General features: G+C 43.4%; 1 protein-coding gene across 2 annotated transcripts in view; it reads right to left on the bottom strand.

Annotated features, from left to right (window-relative positions):
* The window catches only part of SULT4A1 (sulfotransferase family 4A member 1), a 60,378-nt gene extending 57,661 nt beyond the window's left edge, over positions 1-2,717 (bottom strand). Inside the window, exon 1 of one of the 2 annotated variants that reach the window (XM_053255965.1) lies at positions 2,347-2,717. In XM_053255965.1, the coding sequence (XP_053111940.1) occupies positions 2,347-2,515 (169 nt within the window). In that variant the 5' untranslated portion in view covers positions 2,516-2,717. The remainder of the gene's footprint in view (positions 1-2,346) is intronic. The other variant, XM_053255964.1, reaches the window with a different exon arrangement.
* Between the last annotated feature and the right edge of the window lie 19,133 nt (positions 2,718-21,850).

Raw genomic sequence — 21,850 nt, 5'->3', positions numbered from 1 at the left:
AGAGGAGGAGCAGGTATGGACCTCTTCTGCTCCACTTTAAAGGGCCTGTGTTGTTGAGTTATGGCACAATGGCAGTCACACATTCTTCATGACATCTAGTTAGGCTCTCATTTTGTTGAAATATGACATTTTCTCATACATTTTGGTGGAGGAATGGAGATGAAATGGTGACAAACCACTGACTAAAGTGTCCATACAAACATACAGTAACACATGTGCAGGTACGCAAAATATACCTCCTACATGTCCTATGGCATAATCACAATTAATATAACAACTTCCTAAAAATGGCACTCAATGCCCACTTTACATTACAAAAACATACATTTAATAATAAAGGGGGGAAATGAATACTAACATACTAGGGAAATCCACACATGAAAACAGCTAGGGAAATCCACACATGGAAGCAGTTTTCTGCATGGATAGCTGGCATGGATTCAAAACCCCATCTGCACTGCAATGCTCATCTAGGCCCCACTGAACATTGGATATGTCTTTGAATATGGATGGGAGTGTGCATCTCTTTCTAGGACCACTAATGCAAGATGAGCTGGATTGGGACCTACAACTTCAAACATATGAAATCACAACCCCAACCCCAGTGCAGACTAATATACATATTTTATTTTAAAATGTGTTTTTGTGTTTCCTTGAAGGTCAGTCCATCATGATTGGATTTGCTCTAAGAGAGCAAGGATCTATCTTTTACCTTAATAATGACAGATGTAGGGATTAGTCAGTGGAATGGTTAAAAAGAAAAAAAGAAAAAACCATGGGAAGCAAGCACTGCAGACCAAGAGCCCATCCAGTCCAGCATTCTTTCCAACAGCAGCCAGCAGATGCCTCCAGGTGCTGAGAAGTGGGAGATTAAGGGGATGGCCTGGTAGTTGTTCCCAAAATCTAGTCTTCAGCAGTTCCATTTCACAACTGAAGCTAATAGCCATGTTTTCAATGCCATGTACAGGTTATGGCTGTCACCACGGCTTGTGTCATGAATTCATAAGTTAATTGTGCACCAAACAACTTATGTCAGAAGTGGTTGTGGTGTTTTTTGTTAATCGATTCCAGACCAGCTTTTGAATGGGGCTTTAGTTACTTGTACTCCAGTCCTAGTAGAGGCGGGGCTAACAGCCGGCCAACAGCACAAGTACTGAAAAGCAATCTGCACTTGTCTCTCTGTACATAATATCTATTTCATTAAATTATTAATATTCCTGATTCCACTTCACTGCCTTGTGCTTGCATATCACAATTCTTTCCTTTGGATTCTACAGAAGTCTCTTCAGTAAATAACCTCATCTTTAACCTCTTTCATAGAAAGTGCAGCCTAGAAACAGGCAAACCTTTCCACCACTCCCTTTGACCCCGCCCCATATTAAATGAAGAGAGGCCTCAGAGCCTGTGGGCTGAAACTACTCATTGCTCCAATTTTCTTTATACTTTTGGAATGCTTTTAGCCTGGTCATATGCATATTGACTTAGAAGTCTCACTGAGATAAATAAGATTCCACTGGTCTAGTTCAAAATATTAAACACCAAAGAGAATTCTGTTTTCTCAATCTGCAATCCATACACACTTTCAAGGAAGATAAACAACCTTACCATTAGGCATGAGATTTGGGAATAGCAGAAAATTACCAATTGTTTAGTTTTCTATTGTATTATTACCATAAAGGGTGGGTACCATTTGGATATTCTGACTCCGGCCCAAATTGTCTGAGACCATCTCTGCCAGGAAGTAAATCCCATTGCACTCAGCAGGATTTAGATGTGATAAACATGCTTGGGATCACAGTGGACACATAAACAGGAGAGTAAACATTCGTTATCACTGTTCTTTTTTCTTCTGCATACAAGGCATTGCAGGTAACACCCTTAAAAGGCAGCCAGAACAGTCTGGAGATGCAAAAATTAACCCAAGGGACAACCTACGCACACAAGGGTTTTGGTGCATGTGTGTGCATCACTGAACACCTATATTCTGTTTTAGAGATGATCAAGATGAGAGGCAGAAAGACAGGAAATTGCTATTTATATCATGCACTGTAACTAAGTGATGGGCAAGGCACTTAGTTACAATCCCTACCTGGCAGAACACATACTAGCATTAGATAACATCCATTTGCCCCCTTATGGTATCTCTTAGAATAAACTAGAAAACCAACAATACACAGTAAAATCAACATTTAACTTGTTTTTAAAAGGGGGAGAGGAAATGTGAAATCTAGGAAAGCTTTAGGAAAGAAAAATAGCCCATCATTGAAATGCAAGTTTCAAAAGGTGATCCTTCCCTTCCTCCTCAAACCCCTCTGCACCTTCATCTTTCTTAGCCATGTCTTGTACCTGATTTGGGGTAGGTAACAATCCAGACATCATTGTCTCTCACTGGAAAATTGGCAATCTCTTCCATCTTTCCCCTGCAGAAGGGGGGCAGACGTATCCCATTATATTCAAAGTATTTGCTCTCAAACTCCCCTGGAGTGCTGGGGGTCTCGCATTCGCTTTCTGCCATCCTCCTCGGGCTTCCTTCTTTGTAGCCCAGGAAGGGGGAAGGTGCATCAAGGACCTTGAAAAACCAAACAGGAGATCAACCACGATGCCCCCCTTCTTTTTACACTTCCACCCTCACATATAAAAACAGACGCTTGCAGATGGAAGACAGAAGCTTGCTGCCTGGGGTAGATGCTTCTTCCCCCTTAGATTGGTGAAGAAGAGGCCGATCTCCAGCGAATGGGCTCTGGAGACGGTGATGTAATGCAGAACTGTTCAATAGGCAGACAAGAGTAAATGCAGCAGCAAGAAAAGTCGGCTCTTGGATTAACCCTGTACATGCCTTCTGACTGTTCACTATTATTCCCCAAATTTCCCAGCATGTTATAATGAAGGCACGCTATAATAAAGAGATTTGCGTTTTGGGCGGTACAAAAATATGCTAAATAAATAAATATTATTGTCCTAATTAAAATTGGAGGCCCACTTCTCACACCTGAAAAGCTTTCTTATTAGAGGAGGGTCTTAACTTGAGGTCCAAGTGGCCCGTGGAAAATCTTTGCTGCACTGAATTTAATTCGCTTCCTGGTGAGCCAGAATAAAGTTCTTGAAAATAAGAACTTTATGTTCATGAGTATATTTTTAATCTTATTTTTACTGGACCTTATGACAATATATTATATGAAGTAAGTATGGGTAAGAACACTTGAGGATCTGAGGAGTGCATAGATATAAAAAAGTTAAGAATCCTTGAATTCAAGGTGTTTGAATAAGAATTACCCACATCCAGATGTGTCTACCCTGTGTGTTTGCATGAATCTGGGTGTGACTTCTGTAGAGACAGAGGCATTGGCAAACAGAACCAGGAGCCATGCAGACACCCAGCAAGGAGCTTATATTGCAGGTAGATATGCTGGGCATGTATGAACATTTTGTTATTTATTTATTTTTCCTCATGAAACATTTTGCACAAGAATGTGCCCTAGCACACTCATGGGTTGAGAACAATTGCTGTAGACAGTACACTGGCAAAGACCCTGTGGCAATTGTCCTGGGCTGGTAGGTTGCCTTGAGGAAGTGGAGATGCTGAAATTATTCCTACAGACACAGATCCAGATGTTACTTGATGGCATTGGGTGTGTCTTCATACCTGAAACTAAAATTGGGTTGTCCTGGGTCTGTCTCATATACATTAAGTGGCAGCAAATCCGGATTTTGTCACTGGATGTACTATCGACAGGCACCATCTTGACTTTCTGACAAGTGCAGTTGTATGATACCATATTTGCCCCATTCATACTTTACTCTCTCTTTCTGGTATTACTATTAAACAATATATCTAAAGTGCATACCTAAAAATATAAAGTGTGAAGAGACTCTTTACACCTCTTAAGTGAGGTATAAGTTCAATGAAACCTAAATGTGAAAAACTGCTCACACTCAGTCACTGTTACTTTGCCTCTCCCTAGCTTCCACTTCCCTCTAGCTGCCACCATACTTAGATGTGCCAGCTGTCATGGCCTGTTACTGCTTTGACTCAAATTGTGGGAATTCACTCTGAAACCAAATCCACAAGTGTGCAACAACAAATGATTGCAGTCTGGACACAGGAAAATATCAGTGTTAATAATAATAAACTTTATTTTTTACCAGCCCCATAACAAATTGTCCTCTGGATGGCTCACAGCACGACATTTTAAAACATCCAATAAAAATACATAAAACAGGACAAACAAATCACAACACACACACAAAAAAAATACAAAATACAAAAGATTTAAAACATTTTTTAAACCTATTTTAAAAATCAGTTTTTAAAAGCCTGAGTGCATAGGAACATAAGAAGTTACCATATTCTGAGTCAGACCATAGGTCATCTAGCTCAGTATTGTCTACACAGACTGGCAGCGACTTCTCCAAGGTTGCAGGCAGGAATCTCTCTGTATGCTTTGTTAGTTTGTCGGTTCAATTAAAAAAAAATCTTGTCCTATTAAAAAAAAAAATCTTGTCCTATCTTGGAGATGCCAGGGAGGGAACTTGGAACCTAGGTGCTCTTCCCAGAGTGGCTCCATCCCCCTAAGGGGAATATCTTACAGTGCTCACACTTCTAGTCTTCCATTCACATGCAACCAGGGTGGGCCCTGCTTAGCTAAGGGGACAAGTCATGCTTGCTACCACAAGACCAGCTCTCTTTCTCTAGGTCTTCACCTGGCATCTGAAAAAATGAAGTGATGGCATCAGGTGAGCCTCACTGAGAAGCTCTTCCATAAATGGGGTGCCACCACTGAAAAGGCCCTCTCCCTAGTAGCCACCGGCCTCACCTCATTTGGCAGGTGCACTTGGAGCAGGGCCTCCAAAGAAGATCTTAAGGAATTAAGATCTTGATGTTAGAGTACCCCTAAAGCAGCAATGGACTCAGAGACTATGCTTGTGAAACAAGAAGTTTAATTCATTAAAGCAACAGAAGCACAATGCAAAATAAGAATATTTGGCAACCTTTGTTGTACCAGGGACAATTTGTGCAGGCAATAATATGCAGGCACCAATACAACAAATAAAAAGTGATGGCTAGGAGGGTAAACCAAATGGGCAGGGAGAGTAAGGAAATGACAGTTATGCGGGCATGTTGGGGAGGGGAACAAGCAAGAGGAAAGAAAGAACAGAATATAGAGACAAAAGCAAATAGAGTAGTTCTGTATATCTTCTCATCCATTGGAAGAGAGCAAGGCTTCCTCTTTAGGTCTTCCCAGGGGAGAATAAGGATGGCTGGTGGGGTGCAGATATAACACCCAAGACTAGAGTTCAATGTGAGCTCAGCGTGAGAGCGCTGAGATGCCCAGGCAGACAGCCATGGGTTTTTAAGCCATGATAAGCCATTTTGGGAGAGACTCAGTCTCAAAGAGTTCTCTGTGGGTTTTCTGCACAGGGAGTCCAAGACTTCTCAGGTAGTTAAAACACAAGATAAATCTCATAAAGGTCCAAAACTGAGCAAGTTCCCATGGACTCTGGTTGCTGTATATAACCAAGGTAGTAGAGATGGGCAAATCAATTTGAGTCTAATTGATCTGAGCTTGAATCAGGGTGATTTGAGTGATTCAAATTCAAATCAAATCACCCCTAAAATGGAGGACCTGGAGGAGCTGTTTTTCTAGGGAGAGCTGGTCTACTGTTTGGGGTTGGCAGGTAAGCCAATCCCTGTCCTGGACTTAGTGTGTCGGCCCAACCCTGGAGGACTGGTCTACCAGGTAGGCCAATCCTCCAAGGCAGGCCAACACGCAAAGTCTGGAGTGGAGTGCTGGTCTACCTGCCAACCCCAATTGTTAGACCATCTCTCCCTGGAAAAACAGCGCCATTTCGAGGCCTCTTTTTCTGGGGAAAGCTGGTCTACTGATTGGGGTCTGCAGGTAGACCAGCCCTCACTCGACTTAGCATGTCAGCCCGCCTCGGAGGACTGATCAACCTGGTAGACTAGTCCTCCAAGGAGGACTGACGCGCTAGGTCTGGGGCAAAGGGCTGGTCTACCTACCAACCCCAATCAGTAGCAGGGGCGTATCTATGGGGGGGCACGTGCCCCGGGCGCCACTTGAAGGGGGGGCACAATTTCTTAAAATTAAATAATTTTTAAAAATGGCCACCAAAAACAAAATGGCCACTGGGCATGCTCAAATGGCCTCTGTGAGGCCCTAGGGCATGCCACGCCTCGCAGAGGCCATTTGAGCATGCACAGTGGCCATTTTGTTTTCAGCAGTCATTTAAAAAAAAAAAAATTTAATGACCACCGCACATGCTCAAATGGTGCCTGTGAGGCCCTAGAGGCCAGTGGGAGGAGGGGGAAACTTTGCAGACCCCCCACAGCCTTTAAGATGTCCCCCGAAGGGGCTACAGGTAATTTAAAAATAATAATAATAATATAATATGTCACTGTACACATATTCAGATTGCACTATGTACAGAGAATAAGGGCTTGTGAATACTGAGCTGAAGTTTATGAGCTAAGATTGTACCCATTTGCTCTTACTTTGCTTCTTGTGATAAGTGAGTTAAATGTAATGTCTTAATAATATGGCTATTAATGGTCAGTTTGTCTTTGAATCAATGTGAAATCCTTAGTATTAAGGCCCACTGGGAGTTTCTTGCTCTTTTTCTCATTTTTACTGTCTTTCTGAAATACTAGAATATATTCCAAGCAGTGACACAGTTTACTCTGCATATCATTTAATTATTTTCAGAGTATCTGGGAAAAGTCAAATTCTCCATTTATTTTTAAAACTTATGTAAACGTGATGCTACAATGCATAGCAGAGAATTAGACAGGCACTTCTTTTAGTTTTTCCAAGTACAACCCCGCATAATATTTGGGGATTTCATGAGCCCCAGCATACTGAAATATGTCGTTTTCCAGCATTTTAACCTGAGCTATCCAAACAAATTAATGATAGCCCCACAATTTGGATAGTTTTAAAAAATAAATCTGAAGTGGTAGATAGGAGCTTGACCACATGTATGATACTGGTAATTTTTGTAATTTAAAAAAAAAAATTAAATAAAAGTTTTCTGAAACATGTGTGTCAGTCAGATGTATGTTGGGGGGTGGCGGGGGGGGTGGCGGGGGGGTGGCGGGGGGTATGTTGGGGGGGTGGCGGGTGGTGCAATTTCAGTGCTTGCCCTGGGTGCTGTTTTCCCTAGTTACGTCACTGATCAGTAGACCAGCTCTCCCCAGAAAAAATATTGCTCAAATCACTCAAATTGATTAAAATGATTTGAGGTCAATTCGTCAAAACAGCCAGTCAAGCTGACTGTTTCAACGGATTGATTTGAGGATTTTGCAATTCAATTTAAGCTTAAATAAAACAGCAGAATCCAATTTGTGCACATCTCTAAAAGGTCCAAAACATTCAGAGCTAGTAATTTCTTTTGATTCTGGATCCCGTGATCCAAGTGTTAAGTTCTTGTTCTTAAAATCAAGCAGTCTACTCATTGTCTCTAGGCCCCCAAAAAGCAAGCTGTAATTTGAAGAAGAATAAAACGAAGACTGACTAAGGAAATTGAAGTAACTACAATCTAAAGAGTAGCATCTTTAGCTTTATAATTAACCCTATAAGTCCCTTTATATTACTACATCCCTCCCCTCCTAGTTAACAAAGTGAACATAATCCCTCAAATAACTAGAAGCTCTCCTTTCTCTCACTGAATAATGCCTTTCCTCAGGAGTAAACTTCTCCTTGGACTTGAGGGGGATCCATTTGTCTCTAGCCCCAGTGACCTCCTAACTGGAAGTATTTGGAGTATTTGAATCCAAACCACCTGATGCAGAATGGTCAGAAATTTTACAGGGTTCTAGTTCAGTAAACTAACCCTCCAGCTCTGGCCCTGACTCTGGTTCCCCAGGCACATCAGATCTTAGGCTAATGTCCTCTTTATGCCTACTGACTACTCAGTCATCCCTGACCTAAAAGATAAAGGTCCAGTTTGTTCTTGGATCATGCCTGGAACCCAAGCAGGCTGAGAAGAAATAAAACTTCTGGTGTACAAGGCCTTTTACCTCCAAAACTCTGTCTTTGGCATAATAGTCATGACTGGTTTTTTGACTTCTTCTTTCCGAGATTCAAGATAATTCTTGACAAGAGATTCAGATGAGTCCGTGTCCCCCTCCCCATCAATAGTGAGGCAGGACTCATGCCTGTGGTAGTTTGTGGTGTTATTCTGTATTCTGAAAGAAAATGTTCCCGTGACCATTTTTCTAAGTCCCTCCTTAAAAATCTTTACTGCTGCCTCTGCCAGGTAGAGAGTGCTGTGTGAACATGTTTAATCTATTTTTGCTCAGGAACTGTTCAAATTACTGACTTATGAAGTTTGGTGCACTATCTGTGACCACTGCTACAAGCAGTCAGTGTGTGGTGAAAATCTGCGGAAGTTTGTTACAAATTGCCTCTGATATTGTAGAGTTCATGGACTGAACAACAGCAGACAAAATGGACCATATACCCACTCTGGAACTGATCTTCTCAGACTTGGAGGATGAAGAACTGGGTCAATTTGAGGTGACAAGAGAGGATGTTCTAAACTGTCTTGAAAAACTAAAAGTTAACAAAACTCCAAGACCATATGTCATCTGCCGAAGAGTTCTGAAGGAACTCAAATGTGAAATTGCTGATCTCCTAGCAAAAATATGTAACTTATTTTATTTATTTATTTATTTGTCAGATTTGTACACCGTCCCAAACTTTTGTCTCTGGGCAGTTAACAACAACATAAAACAAGTGAAAACATACACAAAACTCTTAAAACAATTTAGGCAATCTAAAAATTAACAAGTTGTTATAGTAAGAACTAATTAGCCTACTTTCCTTTCACTGTCTCTACAACTAGACTACATTTGGTTCAAATCAAGATTCACAAGTTAGATCTCTTGCACCTCAAATGTTCATGCATCCACCATCTTGGATCTGGGTGGAAGACATTATTACAAACTACACTATTGATGTGTCCCTGTGTGTCACTCACTACAACTCTATCAAATTTGGTTCAGATCAGTTAGATAGTCCTCAAGTTAGTACACTTGCACCTCAAAAGTTCACACGCCCACCATCTTGGATCAGGGTGGATGACATCATAACAAACTACACCATTGGGACATCTCTATGTGTCCATACAGCTGTAGCAAATTTGGTTCAAGTCAGGTAAGCGGTTCACAAGTTAGCCCACTTGCACCTCCAAAGTTTATGCATCCACCGTCTTGAATCAGTGTGGATGAAGTCATCACAAACTATGCCATTGAGGTATCCCTTTGTGTCACTCACTGCAACTGTACCAAATTAGGTTTAAATTGGTTAGGCGGCCCACAAATTAGCCCACTTGCACCTCAGATGTTCACACAGCCGCCATCTTGAATTGGAGTGGATGACATCATCACACACCACACTATTTGAACATCTCTATGTGTCCCTACAGCTGTAGCAAATTTGGTTCAGATCGGTTAAGCGGTTCACAAGTGCTTCACATCATCACAAACTACGCCATTGAGGTGTCCCTGTGTGTCAATCACTGTAACTGTATCCAATTTGGTTCAAATGGGTTAGATTGATTGATTGAGTGAGAGAGTGCCATCAGGTTGGTGTCAACTCTCAGCCACCACATAGATAGTCGACAAATTAGCCCACTTGTGCCTTGGATGTTCACACATCCGCCATATTGAATTGGAGTGGATGACACACCACGCCATCTGGGCATCCCTATGTGTCCGTGTAGCTGTGCAAATGTTGTTCAAATCGGTAATGCGGTTCACAAGTTAGCCCACTTGCACCTCATGAGGTGTCCACCATCTTGGACTGGGGTAGATAACATCATCACAAACTTCACCATTGAGATGTCCCTATGTGTCCCAACAGCTGTAGCAAATTTGGTTCAAATCAGGTAAGCGGTTCACAAGTTAGCCCATTTGTGCCTCCAAAGTTTATGCATCCACCAGCTTGAATCGGTGTGGATGGCATCATCACAAACTATGCCATTGTGGTGTCCCTGTGTGTCACTAACTGCAACTGTACCCAATTTAGTTCAAATGGGATATACAATTCACAGATTAGCCTGTTTGCCCCTCAGATGTTCACGCAGCCGCCATCTTGAATTGAGGTGGATGACATCATCACACACAACACCATTTGGGCATCCCTATGTGTTCCTACAGCTGTAGCAAATTTGGTTCAAATTGGTTAATTTGAACCAATGTTAGCCCACTTGGGCCTCAGAAGTTTACACGTCCACCATCTAGAATCAGTCTGGATGACATCACAAACTACACCATCGAGGTGTTTCTGTGTGTCACTCACTGCAACTGTACCTAAATTGGTTTAAATCAGTTAGATAGTCCACAAATTAGCCCACTTGTACCTCAAAAGTTCACGCGGCCACCATCTTGGAACAGTGGATGACATCATCACAAACTACGCCATTGAGGTGTTCCTTTGTGTCCCTACAACTGTAGCCGATTTGGTTCGTATTGGTCCAGGTGTTGCGAAGTGGATGGGGGGGGGAACAGACACACACACACACACACACACACACACACACACACAGACAGAGAATGCCAGGTGATCTCATAAGTCTACTGGAAAGTAGGCTAAAAACAGATTAAAACCTAAAAATTTAAAAAGCTGAAAAAGCTTGGCTCAAGAGGTGGGTTTTCAAGTGCTTTTTAAAAAATTGTCAGAGGTGGGGCAGCAACCGAGAAAGCCTGCCCAGCCCCATGTGGCTGTCAGCCTAGCTGGCAGCAACTGGTGACAGATCTCTCCAGAAGACCTTAATGGGCGGTATGGCTCATAATGAAGCAGATGTTCTCTTAAATACCCAGGGTCCAAGCCATTTAGAGTTTTATAGGTTATAACCAGCACTTTGTATTTTGCCTGGAAGCCTATTGGCAGCCAGTGTAGTTATATCAACAAAGTTCTCTCCGAGATGACCCAGAGACCATCCTGGCTGCTGCATTCTGTACCAACTGGAGTTTCTAGACTACATACAAAGGCAGCCCCACATAGAGCGCATTGCAGAAGTCAAGCCTGGAGGTTACCAACAAATGTACCACTGTTTTGAGGTAGTTCATCTCAAGAAACGCACGCAGCTGGAGTATCAGCCAAAGCTGATAGAAAGCCCCTCTGACCACCATCTCAGCCTGGGACACCAGGGAGAGGTGTGGATCCAGAAGCACTCCTAGACTGCGTACTTGGTTTTTTTGGGAAGTGTGACCCCATCTAGAACCGGCAGATCAAAATAGTCACTGGAGTTCTGTCCCTGCACAATAAGTACCTCCATCTTATCTGGATTCAGTCTCAGTTTATTCTCCCACATCCAGCCCATTACTGCTTCCAGGCAGACATTTAGGAGGTTATGCCATCTCCTGATTAAGTTGACATGGAGAAGGTGATCTGGGTGTCATCCGCATACTGATAACACCCGCACCAAATCCCCTGATGATCTCTCCCAGCGGTTTCATGTAGATGTTAAAGAACATTGGCAACAGAATGGAGCCCTGAGGGATGCCTCATAAGCTCAGTTTTCCAAGAGCAACAGTCTCCAATCGACACCATCTAGAATCTGTACGAGAAGTAGGAGCAGAACCACTGTAAGACAGTGCCTGTAATGGGCTAGATGTGGGAGAATAAACTGAGACTGAATCCAGATAAGATGGAGGTACTTATTGTGCAGGGACAGAACTCCAGCGACTATTTTGATCTGCCTGTTCTAGATGGGGTCACACTTCCCAAAAAGAACAAGTACGCAGTCTAGGAGTGCTTCTGGATCCACACCTCTCCATGGTGTCCCAGGCTGAGATGGTGGTCAGAGGGGCTTTCTATCAGCTTTGGCTGATACTCCAGCTGCGTGCGTTTCTTGAGATGAACTACCTCAAAACAGTGCCTCCAATCGACACTATCTAGAATCTGTACGAGAAGTAGGAGCAGAACCACTGTAAGACAGTGCCTCCCACCCCCAACTCTCTCAGACATTCCAGAAGGATACTATGGTCGATAGTATCAAAAGCAGCTGAGAGATCCAAAAGGACCAACAGAGTCACGCTTCCTCTGACAATTCCCAATTGGAGATCATCCGTCAGGCTGACAAAGGCAGTCTCCACCCCATAGCCCGCCAGAAAGTCAGTTTGAAATGGGTCTAGATAACCAGTTTCCTCCTTTAGAATAGGTCTAATAATTGCCTCCTTAAGACAAGGAGACATCCTGCCCTCCTTCAGAGAAGCATTTATGATTTCTATCAGGCCCCCTACAACAGCCTCCCTGCTAGACAGAACAAGCCACTTCGGACAAGAGTCAAGAGAACAAGTGGTAGGCCTCATTGCTCCAAGCAGCTTGTCCACATCCTCAGGAGTCACAAACTGAAACCGATCCAGCTGAACCAAATAAGAGGAGTTGCTGGACACCTCCAATTCAGACACCACAATAATTGTGGAGTCTTCATCTAAGTCATCCTGAATACGAGACATTTTGTCTGCAAAGAACTCATTAAAATCATCAAAGCGGGTAACTGATGGCTCCAAATTCTGATTCAAGGAAGGACGGGCACGTAGTAGCCCCTTCACAATCCTGAACAACTCCGCTGTGAGCTCGCAGATGCAATACGAGCAGAAAAGAGCTGCTTCTTTGCAACATGTATTGCCTGAGCAGACATCTTTAAATGTGGTTTATGTCGTAATCTGTCAGATTTGAGTCGAGTCTTTCTCCACTTGTTGGAAGTTAAAGGACTTTGCGCTGTCTCTTGTCTCAGACAGTGGAGGACAGACTAGTAGGTCAGAGGGCTAGAGGGTCAAGACATTGGTCATCCCTTCTCCACTGCTCTGACACTATCCCTTTGAAATGTAGATTGGTACTCTTAGGGATTAACTTCCTTCCTCAGTCTCTTCCCTACCTGCCCTTCTACCTTGCAACATGGCAAGCTCCTCTTCCTGCACCATGTGTGCAGAGAAGATGCAGAATCCATCTGCATCCAGCTAGATAGATAGATTAGAGATCCTAACTCCACACTTTCCTATCTAGAATGGAGTTCCTTAATAAATGCCTTATATATTGATTTGAAACTATGAATTGGCTCCAAGTTACTTTACTCTCAGCATACACGCATGCCTAAGCAAATTCCGCTGTGTTGTGCCTCTGTGCACTCTGCTATAATGAGAAAGGGATTCTCTCACCACAGAGAATTTCCAACACACTTGTGCTCCAGTTGCTTACCTTGCCGCTTCTGTCCCCTTCTGCCTTCCATATACCAAGGGGCCAAATTCAAAGCAGGTCAGAGGGGATGCTTAGGTGTAATTGTGTCTACTGCCCTGGTGAGCATGTTGTTCCAGTTCTCCACCAGGGCATCAACAGGATTACCAGCAGAGCCAACACTGAAACTCTCCAAGGCTTTTTGGAATCCTATTGGATCCAGTAACCTCTTTGGGCAGACCATTCTAATAGGCCCCTCACCCCTGCAGAGGTGGAAAGTGGTTGTAAGCCTAACCTTAATCAGATGGTGGTCCATGGTCCATCCATGACAATGGGGAAATCATAGGAGTCCCCACCCACAGATCACCACCCTGATCAGAGTAAAAGATCAAATCAAGGGAGTGACCTGAAACATGCATCGGTCCAGAGATCACCTGCGATAGGCCCATAGTTGTCATGGCTGCTATGAACTCCTGAGTTGCCCCAGACAAGTTGGTCCCGAAGTAAGCATTGAAGTCCCCCAGCACCAAAAGTCTGGGAGACTCCAATGCAAGTTCCGCAACCAAGTCCGTGAGCTCAGTAAGGGATTCTGTTGGGCAGCGGGGCACTTGGTACACCAAGAGAAGTCCCACTCTATCTCTGGTCCCCAAAATTAAGTACACACATTCAATATGGTCAGATACCCCACATGGACCCTGGTGAGGGAAATGTTATCCTTATAGACCACAACCAGTCCACGTCCCCTCACCTGCTCTTCTACAGAATACACTGGAGGGAGAAGCTGGGACCAGACTGGGCCACTAGCCTCCCCCAACCAAGTCTCCATGATGCACACCAGGTCAGCCCCTTCATCAACAATCAAATCATGGATGAGTTCAGGTTTATTCTGGAACGACCCGGCATTACAAAGGAGCAAGGTGAGGCTATGTGGGTTGTTGGCAGTGCTCCTCGAGATCAAAGAGCTGGCAGAACAGCCAGAGGGGAAGATAGTTATTCAATTTCTGACTTTCCTTCCCCCGGAATGGCCTGTTGACCTGCCAATGTTACTTCTTCTATTCCCAACCACCACCGGAATAGCTGCCCCACAATCAACAAAGGCGCCCCCTGTCTCCCCATCTCTAGTCAAACCCAAACACATTACAAACTAACTTGTCCCTACAGTCAGGCTCTGTACCAGAGAACTGGGAAGTAGCTATTACTCCAATTTTCAAAGAGACATCTGGGGGGATCTGGGAAACTACTGGCCAGTTAGCTTAACTTCTGTGCCAGGCAAATTGATGGAAAGCATTCTCAAATATAAAATTGTTAAGCAAATAGAATAACAGGTCTTGCTGAAGTAGAACCAGTATGGCTTCTGCAAGGGCAAGTCTTGCCTTACTAACATTTTGGAGTAATGTGAAAGTCTCAACAGGCATGTGAATAAAGATGATCCAGTTGACATAGCTTACTTAAACTTCCAAAAAGCTTTTGACAATGTTCATCACGCTAAAAGCTCCTGAGTAAACTTAGAAGTCATGAGATAAGAGGAGAGGTTCAATTGTGGATTGGTAATTGGCTGAAGGACAGGAAACAGAGGGTAAGAATAAATGGTCAGTTTTCACAATGGTGGGAAGTAAGAAATGGGTGATCTGTATTGGGTCCAGTGCTTCTTAATTTATTCATAAATGATCTAGAAGTTGGAGCAGGCAGCAAAGTGGCCAGATGCGCAAATGACACTAACCTATTTAGGGGAATGAAATCCAAAACAGAATTTGAGGAGCTCCAAAAGGATATCTCCAAACTGGGTGAGTGGATGACAAAATGGCAAATATGGCTCAATGTGAAGTAAAGTGTAAAGTGATGCATATTGTGCCCCAAACCCCAAACTTCACAAATACACTGATGTAGTCTGAGCTGTCAGTGACCAGGAGAGAGATCTTGGAGTTGTGCTCGTTGAAAGTGTTCTGGTTACAAAGTTCTGGTTACAAAGTTCTGGTTATCTTCTATATATTTATTTCTCCTAGGCATACCTGTAGCTAATCCCATGCGTGGCAGTTCTCGTGAGAGTTCGCGAGCAGCTGCCGATTAGCGACGTGGGAGAAAATAGGGATGCTGGACAGGTGGCGGTGGGCTGACCTGGCTGCCGGGAGCAGGCAGCGTCGGGCTGCCCAACTGGCAGGAGCAGCAGCAGCAGGCGGCGGCGGCAGGCCGGCCTGGCCGCTGGGAGCAGCAGGTGGCAGTGGCGGGCCGGCCTGGCTGGTGGGAGGAGCAGGTGGCAGCGGGATGCCTGGCCGGTGGGAGCAGATGGCGGTGGCCAGCCCAGTCACCGGGAATTGGCGGGCGGGAGGAGGAGGAGGGACGGCTTTCTGGACGGATGGCCCACCAGCCAAAAAGTGCCAGGGGGGGTGGGGGGCAAGAAGAAGCCGGTTGGCCAGTGGACCGGCCCATCAGCCAGAAGCCACACAAGGGAGAAGAAGCAGGCCAGGCAAGGGGGGGGGGGGGAAGCAGGCCGGCCAGGCAGCAGAGGCACAGATGCTCTGTGCCCGGCCCAGCTAGTTACCAATAAAGCCCTTAATGGCTTGAGTCCAGGGTACTTATGAGAGCGCTTTCTCTGTCATGAATCCTGTTGCCTGTTAAGATCATTCGGAGAGGTTTGGTTATGGTTGCCGCAGGTCATTTGGTGGTGACTCATGACGTGGCCTTCTCTGTGGCTGCCCCAGGGCTCTGGAATGTACTCCTTCTTGAAATAAGAGCATCTCCTTCTCTGCTTACTTTTAGGAAGAACATGAAGATGTACCTGTTTTCCCACGTTTTTAACTGAAATTGTAAGTTGTTTTTTTTTTTAAATATCCTTTGAGATTGTTTTTTTCCCTTGTTTTACTAATTTTAACTGTTTTATATTGTTTTACATTCGCTATGTTTTAACTTTGTACACTGTCTAGCGATGTCTATATCAGGCAGTATAGAAATGATAGATAGATAGATAGATAGATAGATAGATAGATAGATAGATAGATAGATAGATAGATCGATCTAGGATTTGAAACACATTTCAATGCCAATTTTGAGCCCTGAAACAATGGAAATAAAAAATACTTCTGCCAAGTCTTTTCCATTCACCAGTGAGTGACCAGAATTAATTCGCACATATTTGGGATAAAGAGTAGGCCAGTGTGTGTAGCTTTTAAGCTAGCTTAAGCCCTAACCATCATTTAAATAAGAAAATCAGAGCCCAATTCAGACATTGTACACTCGTAATGTGTTTGTGTGAATGAATGTACCTGCGTTCATTTTAAAAATGAACCTGGATACAGGCCCTCCAAATTCATGGCACAGGAAGTGTACTTCTGTACATGCATTCAACATAACATGTGAATGACTGTACCTGTGTACAGATCTGTACCTGTGCACACTGGACACTCATTGAATGAGTGTTGAACATAATATGTGAACAGGCCTCTGCTTTTACAGCTTTGAGTCACTTTTCTAACTTCAGGGGGTCATGTGAGAAACTAAAGTGTGATCCCTAATGTAATATTAAAGAGAAGGATGATATTTATTTCATAACATGTTTTCATTTAAAAAGTTGTTCCTTCTTAAATATGTGCTTTACTCTACGCCTGAATATCAAACCCCATCAAGAAATTAGCCCACATGTTTTGCAACAAACCATTTCCTTAATTTAAAAAACAAAAGCAAACACCACCTGCTTTAATATATCTCTTTTTGATATCTCAGAACATTGAAACATGTATTACATTATTAGACACTAGTCGACATTAGGCCCGTTACATTAATGGGCGCTAGAAGAGTTGCCCGCGGCTCCGGCCGGGCCCCCCACCCACTGCCGCCTGCGGCTCCGGCCGGGCCCAGCACCCACCGCGGCTCCGGCGGGGCCCGCCGCCCACCGCGGCTCCGGCCAGGCCCACCGCCGCCTCGCCCGGCTTCCCCTGCCGCCTCCTCGCCAGACGCCTTTACGCATGCGCCACGCATGCGCAGAACACCCACAAGAGACACGGACGCAGGTACCTTAGGGTTTTATTATATAGGATTAGGGTTTATTTGAATTACTGATATTAATTTTGGTTATTAATTATGAATTAATTCTAGATAAATTTTTATTGTTATTTTAGTATACTATCTGGCAAAAAAGCATTTCTGGCTTGAAATGCTTTAAGAAAACAATCTTCTACATCATGCCATATTAAACACTTGGGCACCTTTATTGTTTGGTACTTCTTTTTTGTTGTTTAAAAATCCATGCAGCACCCCAACTTTTGACCACCATGTTCTACATAAGTTGTAGTCTGTGCACTAAGAAGCAAATGTTTTTGAGGCCTTCAAAATTGAAGTGTTGATATGGTGTAAGCTTTTCAACCTTACAACATCCTGTAAGATCTCTCTTATTTTACAAAGGTCTTTCTTCTGGCAAGCCACGGTTTAGTTCATTTCAAACATGCTCTGTTGCCATGACAATTTCTATAATGACAGCTTACCCTTATCATATGCAGTATTTCTATAACAATCACAAGCATTCAGAGCTCTTGACATACATTATCACAGCAATATTTACAACAGCTCTGTAAGGTAAGCCAATATAACTATTCCTGTATAGTAGGAGGGAGCACAGGACTAAGGCTCATAGGAGCCTAAGACCACTTCCAAAGTCACAGGCAGCTCAGCCTCTTAGCCAAATATCATACAAGTGATTTTCGGATTTCTTACCCTCAGGAAACACTTTCCACACTATATCCCTCTTCAGATATTATGAGCACTCCAGGTGCTCATGGTCACTGTGGGCAAAAGCAGGGAGGACGACCTGCTGCCCTGCTGTCAATCACCCCCTTGCACTGAAGATCATGGTTATCGTTCGTCTGATTGAGCAGCACCATAAGCATGATTGTGGCAAATCTATGAGCTGCAACCTAGATCCAACCAGGTTACCAAGTTATAGTTATTGAAGCTTTGTTTCCTCCTTTATTAAAAAATAATACATGCTCCTTCAGTTCACACACATGCAAGGACTGTAATCATGAGCTGATTTGCTAGTTTTACAGCCAGCCTAGGGCTGGCTGAGAAAAGGACTTTGTTAAGTCACCACACCAGTCCCACCGTGGTCCAGGTGAGCATGGTCAAAGGAACAGGCATCCCATGTCCCAGAAGGGAAAGGCTTACCCATCCCAAGGGCTGGGAGGCCGCAGGGAATAGGCCCAGGTCCAGTGGTAGCAGCGGGAGACAGACAACCCTGATTGGAGGTTGAAATCTTGTTAGAGGTTGGAGTCTCATTGGGCAAGATCTTGAACCCTTGTGAGAACTTGGCCTCTGATCAAGGTTGTCTGTCTCCCACTGCTACTGCCGGAGCTTGGCCTATTCTCTGCATCCTCTCACCCCTTGGGACGGGTAAGCCTTACCCCTCTGGGAGTTGGGATGCCCATTCCTTTGACCACACCCACCCAGACTGCGGCAAGACTGGCAGGGTGACCCAACACATTTGCATGATGCAAGGGATGGAATGAACTAATCACCTGTTCTAAGACTGAGCCAATCTTTTGTGAGACTAGAAATGGCAGCAGTGAATTGTACTTTTTCCTTATAAGAATGATTGTTAAGATGCCAAGAAAAGCTAAATAATTGTTTTTTGTACATAAGCCAGAGTTAGCCTTGGGGGCAAAAGCATTTTTTTCAAATATCTCCTCAGTTAGAGAGAGAGAGAGAGAGAGAGAGAGAGAGAGAGAGAGAGAGAGAGAGAGAGAGAGAGAGTTTTTCAAGCCATAATTATTTATTCTCAGAGAAGATATACGGTATTTAACTCATGATTACAAGTTATCTTTTTGAAGCAAACCTTTTTAATTTAAATTTCTCTTCTTTTTCAATAAGATCCTTTTGTAACAAACCTTTTGTAACAATAAGATCCTTTTGTAACAAATATTTATTATATTTATAGTAGATTTTATTAGACAATAAAAGCTATGCAGAAATGAGGAAAAGAGCCAGTGCTTATAACAGTTCAGATGATTCCGGGAATAAATAATTCTATTAGGGTTTGTTTCGCATTAGAGAGCAAGTAACATTAAGATAAATATATACTCTTGGCAGGCAACCCCCTTTATGCAGAAGAGTTCCCTTACACAAGATCCCCAAAGACTGCAAATTTGAAGCCAGTGGAGATTTGACCTGATGTTTCAGACAGGGCTGCAATGCCTTTTATCAAGATATTGATTCTGCCTGTTTGTGTGCAGGTAAACATCTAGCATGGAGAAGTTGCTTGGATACTGGGAAACAGAGTGGGAGTAATTCTAATCTGATGAGAATCTGATTACATGAGTCAGACCATTGCTCCATTTAGATGAGTATTGTTTATACTGAGTGGTACTCTCAGAGGCGTATCTAGGGAAAATAGCGCCTAGGGCAGGCACTGAAATTGTGCCCCCTGTCCAAACATCTTACACTCACCTTTCAGATAACTTTACCATAATATCAGCTGAAAAATACAAGTCTGAAGGTCACATACAAGTCACATATAAGAATATGTGTACAGTGACTTATATTAATTAAAAAAAATTACCTGTAGCCCATTTGAGGGGCTTCCTAAAGGCCATGGGGGGGGTCTATGATGGTCCCCCCGCCGCTGGCCTCTAGGGCCTCACAGGGACCATTTGAGCATGTGCGGTGGCCATTTTTAAAAATTATTTTTTTAAAAAAAGGCAGTTGAAAACAAAATGGCCACCGTGCATGCTCGAATGGCCTCTGTGAGGCCCAGCCACACAGAGGCCATTTGAGCATGCGCTGTGGCCATTTTGTTTTCAGCAGCCATTTTTTTTAAAAAAAAAAATTAAATGGTGCCCCCTTTCATGTGGCGCCCGGGGCACGTGCCCTGCCTGCCCCACCCTAGATACACCCCTGGGTACTCTTGCTCTCTAGGGTTTCTGGCAAGGGAATTTCCTAGCCCTGCCTGGAAATGCAGGGATTGAAATTGGGTTCTTTTATTTATTTATTTTTAACATATTTCTATATCGGGCAGCAGTGATATAGGAAGATGCTGAAAGGCATCATCTCAGACTGTGCAGGAGATGGCAATGGTAACCCCCCCCCCCTATTCTACCAAAGACAACCACAGGGCTCTGTGGTCGCCAGGAGTCGACATCAACTCAACAGCACACTTTACTTTACCTTATCTTTATAATACCCAAAACTTGCGTCTCTGGATGGTTTACAATTAAAATAATTTAAACAAACATTAAAATCATTTAAAACCCAACATTAAAAATATTAAAATAATAAATCTAATTAAAAGCCTGGGTGAATATATGTGCCCTCAGTGCCTTTTTAAAAATTGTCAGAGATGGGGAGGCTCTTATTTCAACAGGGAGTGCATTCCAAAGTCCAGGGGCTGCAATGGAGAAGGCCCGTTCCCAAGTAGCTGCCAGACAAGTTGGCAGCAACTGCAGATGAACTTCGCCAGATCTTAACAGGCAACAGGGCTCATGGTGAAGAAGCTTTTGGTTTAGCTTTTGCATGCGAAACATGTACTCTACCACTGAGGTATGGCCCCCTCCCTAAAAATACTAAAGGTTAGTTTGAGTGGTTTAACAGCCATATATTGAGAAATATTAATAGTTATAGTGCATAAATTAAGTATATCCTGAAAACTGAATTCATTAATTTGTTTGCGTACTCAGCCATTATTTATTTATTACATTTCTATACTGCCCCATCCAAATGCTCTGGGCGGTGCACAACAAGTAAAATACAAGAACAAATACCATTTAAAACAAAGGTTAAAACAATCTAAAACAAATTTAAAACAGTTCAGAGCCATTTAAAACTAATTAAAAATACTTAAGAACAATTTAAAAACCTTGGAAGGCCAGGCCAAACAAGTAAGTCTTTAGGGCTCTCTTGAAGGTCAACAACGAGCCCAAACCACAGATATCTGCCAGGAGTGCATTCTACAGGCTAGGAACAGCTACAGAGAAGGCCCAGTTCTGAGACTGGATGACCTCAACATTCAATGGGGATCATACAGAAGAAGGCACTCTCTAAGGTAACTCAGACCTAAGCCATTTAGGGCTTTAAAGGTGATAGCCAGCACTCTGTATTTTGCCCGGAAACATATTGGTAGCCAATACAACTGGCATAAAATGGCCTCTCTGGGTTATCCCAGTCTGGCTGCCACATTTTGAACTAACTGAAGTTTCTGAACTACATACAAAGGCAGCCCCACATAGAGCACATTGCAATAGTCAAGACTGGAGATTACTAGCTGATGCACCACTGATGCACAGCTGATGTACCACTATTGAGATTGTTCTCTTCAAGGAATGGATGTAAATGGGCTAACTTGTGAAGCTCTTAACTGATTTGAACCAAATTTGCTATAGCTGTTGGGAAACATAGGGACACCTCAACAGCATAGACTGTGACAATGTCATACAACCCAATTCAAGATGGCAGACACGTAAACTTTTGAGGCACCAGTGGGCTAACTTAACCACTTAACCACTTTGAACAAAATTTGCTACAGCTATAGGGACACATAGGGATGCCCAAATGGCATGGTGTGTGATGATGTCATCCACTCCAATTCAATATGGCAGCCACATGAAAATCCAAGGCACAAGCAGGCTAATTTGTGGACTGCCTAACCGATTTAAACCAAATTGCATACAGTT

Source organism: Hemicordylus capensis, chromosome 5 (assembly GCF_027244095.1).
Source record: "Hemicordylus capensis ecotype Gifberg chromosome 5, rHemCap1.1.pri, whole genome shotgun sequence".
Lineage (NCBI taxonomy): Eukaryota > Metazoa > Chordata > Lepidosauria > Squamata > Cordylidae > Hemicordylus > Hemicordylus capensis.
The sequence above is the reverse complement of the archived record's forward strand: the minus strand, read 5'-3'. Positions and strand labels throughout refer to the sequence as shown.